Below are 5,613 nucleotides of genomic sequence, written 5' to 3'. Positions count from 1 at the left end.
GCAAGCCAAGGTCGTGGGCCCAGGCTGCCTGCCAAGGTTTTGGGCCAAGGCCGCGGGCAGAATGGAAAGTTGCCAGCTTGGGCCTGTCAACAGTTTTGAGAGGTAGCTGAGACTCCGTTGAACCTCATGCTCCCAGGCTCCCAACAATACATAAGTCAATAAATGTAATAAACCATAAAAATGGACTTAAAATCAAAAATCACTTGTTCATGTCAATAAATGAAGAAGAGACAAAATTCAGCATGCACTTATGTTAAAAGTCCTAGAGGGAATTGGACTGGAGGAAATATACTTCAATATAATTAAAACTATATACAACCAACCCACAGCCAACTTCATCCTAAATGAAGAAAATTGGAGCATTCCCCATTAAAATTGGGAAAAAGACAAAGATGTCCACTATTGACACTGCTTTTCAACATAGTTCTTGAAATTCTTTCTAGAGGAATAAGACAAGAGAAGGAAAGTAAAAGAGTACTAATTGAAGAGGTTGAATTGTCACTAATTGAGTTGATATGATATCATACATAAGAGGTCCCAAAAATTCCACCAAAAAAATTTCTAGAAATGATCAATACTTCCAACAAAGTGGCAGGTTACAAAATCAACTTATTACAATGAGTAGACTTTCTATATACTAATTACAAGCAACTAGAGAAAGAATTCATGGAAACCCTCCCATTCAAAATAGCCTCAAAAAATAAATACTCAGGGAGAACCCCAACCAAAACATTAAAGATTTGTACAGTGAAAATTTTTAATATTGAAAGAAAGAGATAGGGAAAGTCACCAAAAGTAGCCATTGCTCTTAACTGCTGAACTACCTCTTGAGACCTGCTAGGTGACATTTAAAATATAATTAGTATATAAACATATAGTTCAGATGTAACTATAAAGTAAATAATATTAATTACATTGTATAATTATCTATTCATAGAGTTAATACTGAAAATATTATTAATATCTGTAGAGACAGGAGAATTCATAAATTACCTAAGCAATATTGTGGGGTTAGCTTATTCCCACTGGTATAGAAAAAGCCTTTGTTACTTTGAATGATCTTTAATGTCTTGGTCATGTTGTATGCTTTTTGGGCAAGCTGTGTTTTAGGATTTTCTAATGGATATGTTCACTATCATGAATCTTTGTAATAGATGATGATGCTCTGAAATTAATATATACATCTCAATTTCAGGGTAGCAGTAAACATTGTTTCTAATTTTCTAGAAATCTGTCAAAGAACTAATCATATTAATGAATATTTAAGTTTCCTTTTAGCCTCTCAGAAATATATGGCTTATCTACACAGTAGCTGTCCACATTGGTCCTCAAACCAGCAGAAGCAGCTACTGGCAGCACTGGGTTTCCTTGTGTCAACTGAGACTTCATGTATCTAAATCCCAATATGTGGGGCTCCTGAGCTGTCACCTGCTCTCCAGCAGATTCTCAGGACAGAAAAGATTGAGAACTGCTGAACTGTAGACAACAAAGCCCCAAGCTCCCTGCCTCCCTCTCCCATTGCATAGAAATCTCAAGTGATTAAAGAAAATGGGGAGCTCTGGTCATTAAATTCAGGCTTCCATTTGAGATGATCCCACTTCCTCAAAGAAACCTTGATGCAAACCTGTCCCTGAGAGGTGAAACACATCTAGACAAATTTGTGACCATGACCAGAAATTTTCAAGAACTCACCAATCAGACTGGAGAGCTACCTGCACACCAAGACTTCTGGGGTGAGTTTTGAGTTCTTGGATGAGGACAGAGGGATTTCTTCGAAAATCTGATAGCTCTTTGTACTTTTCAAATTAAATTTACAAAGCTAACACTCTGATTCTAGCCAGTTAGGAAGCTCACATTACTGAAAAGAAACAGAAAACTAAGTCTGTATATTCAATTCACATAAGTGTGTTAAAAATGCGGAGTATTCAAAGAAAAACAGTGCATTGGCAGCGATTCATTTTGAATATATGCATGTTCAAATATGACTTCCCATACTGCCTGCTCTAAATGGAAGAAACAAGTTCTGATGGAATACTCTCACTGTAGATGTGGCCCCTCTCCAATGTCCCTACACCCTTATATACGTAGATATGGAAGTTACCTGAGAGGAGTATGAATTCCAAAGCACCTCACCATTCAATTTCCCTTCAATATTTAGAAAGTAAATATTTTCTTTTAAATGCAGATTAAAATGCTTACCTGCAAAAAGAGTGAACTTCCTTTGTTCATGGACACTTATGTTGTGAAGGGCTCTAGCATGCTATGCATCTTATAAAAAATGAATCTAACAACTAGTTCAGATAGCTCATTTCCTGTCTGAATGTAAACATGTATAAACATGGAAGATTAAAATACTAAATGATCAAATATTAAAATTGTGTTCAAAAATACTGCTGTTTATCATTTCAATAAAAATTGGACAGAAAAAATAACTTAGTAATAGGGAGGTATTGCACATCTTTGGTCTCTGTCACTCAAGCTTTCCTTATGTGCTTAGAGATTTTTGTGGCAATCAACAGAAGGGAGAAACTTATGGAATTATAAATATATGATTCCAGTACACGAACTAGGAACCAAGAAATTTTCAAGTGTACCAGCAAAAATTCAAATATCCATGTAGATGTGTATTTTTCTCTTCTCCCCTCCTCCCTCCTACCCTTCCTTCCTCCTTCACTTCCACAGTCTCCTTTTCTGCCCCAACAGAATATTGGAATTATAGAATTCTTGCACCACACTTGAACTAAATACAGATTTTTACTCTAAACCTAACAATGAACAATGAATACTCAATGGTGTCACAATTGTCAGGTTAATTCTCTGCAGAATGACGGTGTAAAAATGGACAACTGGTTGTGTTTTCCCCAGGAGAAACCTGAATGAGAAGGAAAAATTGCCTATCTTGGGTTTAGGAGGCATGAGGAAGATCTGGTCTTGAGGCAGAGAATTTTACCAGACATCCTTTCTAAGCAGGTGAGTCACCTGGAAACAAGGAAACATGAGATTCCACGGGGTAAAGGTAAACATAAAAACACCAGTGGTCGGTCCTTTGTACTAGCTGCTGACACCACAAATGACCTGGGGAAGAGTGAGTATCAACATTGACCTCTGATCAGACTTCAAACCCCAGGGGCATTTCAGAGAGGGAGAATGAATAATCATCTTCAGTTTGCATAGATCTAACTGTGGACTGAAAAATACAAACTGACTTCTCTGTTATCAGGAAGGGAGACGCCTGTGAATCTCATCTACTTCTGAGGTTTCACACTGCAGGTGTGATTGCTGTCCTTCCAACGTTTACCCATTCCACACATTTTTACTTTCTTTTCAAGTGCAGCTGCTTATAGTGTGTGTTCAGTAATTGTTCCAAGGATGTAGCTGTGCAAGTGATATAAACTGGAGTTAAGTACAAGTAGAAACCAAAGAGAAATTTGTAAACACCAGATGATACTTAATACAAGAAGGTAAACATCCAACCTGATTTAGGTGTATAAGAATTGTGTGTAGTGAGTGTACAAGCCTATGGGTGTTCCTTATAGACACTGTTCTTGCTTTGATTTCAATCTCAGATCCACTGACTATGATTGTAGCAGGAAAAGAGTAACACAACTCATTCAGCCCCTACGGCCAAAGTAAAATAGTTTCTCACTATGATGCCCATGCTGTCTTCTAGAAAGGATGCTAATGTTAATTGTCCATAGAGAATGAAAGATCAAAAGTCATGTTTTCTTTACAGGGTCATATATGAACTGCTTCAACTCAGTGCCCTACCCAAATGTACCAGAGCCAAAGTTCAGAAAGTTTTCATCAATAACCTAACACTGTATTCATACTAATGACTTTAAAGTAATGGGCTTTACAGTAGAAAGAGAAACACGATTTTATGGAGCAAATAAACTTTTTTCTGAAATAGTACCAATAACTTGATATCAGACTCATCCTCCTGTAGAAACTGCTTTCTAACTAAAACTGTGAACCCCACATATCTAACCATGTGAGCTTCAGCCTTTCTCTCACATCAAGTACACAACTGATAATTTACAGTTTCTCTACCATTAACTGTTGAAACAAGCAATGCTGATTAATGTCATAATTTTTTTGTATTCTCTTTTTACTGAATTTCACATGTTTATTTCCCAGCTGCTTCCAAAATTTCTACTCTCAACATGATTGTGACAAACGTAACCACAGTGAGTGGCTTCCTCCTCCTGGGGTTCTCTGACAACCAGGACCTGCAAATCCTACATGCTTTGCTCTTCTTGCTAGTGTATCTGTTGGGCTTGGTGGGTAATTTCATTATAATCACCATCACAACGCTGGATCCACAGCTCCAATCTCCAATGTATTACTTCCTGAAGCACCTGTCCCTTCTCGACCTCTCCTCCCTGTCTGTCACTGTCCCCCAGTCTATTCACAATTCACTGACTGGAAGTGGATATATTTCCTATATTCAGTGTGTACTGCAGGTTTTCTTCTTCACATCCTTTGCCTGGGGTGAGGTGGGCATTCTCACAGTGATGTCCTATGACCGCTATGTGGCCATCTGCCTCCCACTGCACTATGAGGTCATGATGAGTCCCAGAATGTGCAAGTGGGCTGTGTCAGCAGTGTGGATAAGTGGAGCAATCACAGGAACCTCATACATAGCAACCACATTCTCTATCAGATTCTGCAGAACCAAAATAATCCACCAGTTCTTCTGTGATATCCCCCAGTTGCTCAAGCTCTCCTGCTCCAATGATTACCTTGAAGTAGTTGGAGTGATTGTCTTCATGGCTGTGGTATCAACAGCCTGCTTCACTGCCATTTGCCTCTCCTATATCCAGATATTCTCCACAGTCCTCAGGATGCCCTCTGCAGAAGGTCGGTCTAAGTTCTTCTCCACCTGCCTGCCCCATCTCTGTGTGGTCTCATTTTTTCTGTTCACAGGTGCTATTGCATACCTAAAGCCAACTTCAGATTCAAGAACAGCTCTAGACCTCATGCTCTCTGTATTTTACACAGTACTTCCCCCAACACTCAACCCTGTTATTTACAGTCTAAGGAATGAGGCCATGAAAACAGCTATAAGAAAGTTACTGTTTCCTGACAGTTTCCATGGAGATAAATTAGTTTTGCCTTATTGTTAATAGCAGGGAAGAATTATACAGAAGACTTTTATTTTTGGTGTTTTTGAGACAGGGTCTCCCAGTAGCCCCATCTGGCCTGGAACTCACTGACCTGGAACTCACAGAGATCTGCCTGCCTCTGCCTCTGGAGCACTGGGATCAAAGGCCTGCACCACCACATCCAGCTCAGAAGACATTTGTTAAATAAATGGAGTGTCTATGTTTTATTAGCAATACGCAGTAATTGCTTTTCTGTAAACCAAATCTATAACCATTGTCATTACAGAAATTTCACCTCTGAATTCTCTAACTAAGGTATTGAAAGCATTCCTGATCTTTCATGTTGAGGAAAAACACACAGCTCTAACCTAGTAATACAGGTCCAGTACTTCCAAATATTCAAAGTGCATACACTGAAGCACATAAGTGGATACAATAATTATAGCACACTTAGAACATGTGCATGTGCAATCTCACAACAACAAGAAATGCTGACACCAGGTACTTC

General features: G+C 38.7%; 1 protein-coding gene across 1 annotated transcript; it reads left to right on the top strand.

Annotated features, from left to right (window-relative positions):
* Window positions 1–4,163: 4,163 nt before the first annotated feature.
* Window positions 4,164–5,126, top strand: LOC103735504 (olfactory receptor 14J1-like). Its single transcript, XM_008834801.1, has one exon. The coding sequence runs from the start codon at window positions 4,164–4,166 to the stop codon at window positions 5,124–5,126; it is 963 nt and encodes a 320-aa protein (XP_008833023.1).
* Window positions 5,127–5,613: the final 487 nt, after the last annotated feature.

The sequence above is a fragment of the Nannospalax galili genome, unplaced genomic scaffold, assembly GCF_000622305.1.
Source record: "Nannospalax galili isolate Female #2095 unplaced genomic scaffold, S.galili_v1.0 scaffold877, whole genome shotgun sequence".
NCBI lineage: Eukaryota > Metazoa > Chordata > Mammalia > Rodentia > Spalacidae > Nannospalax > Nannospalax galili.
The sequence above is the reverse complement of the archived record's forward strand: the minus strand, read 5'-3'. Positions and strand labels throughout refer to the sequence as shown.

What these genes read in the sequence shown, in the direction of transcription:
- LOC103735504 (XM_008834801.1), top strand. Translation starts at nt 4,164, where the DNA reads ATGATTGTGACAAACGTAACCACAGTGAGTGGCTTCCTCCTCCTGGGG.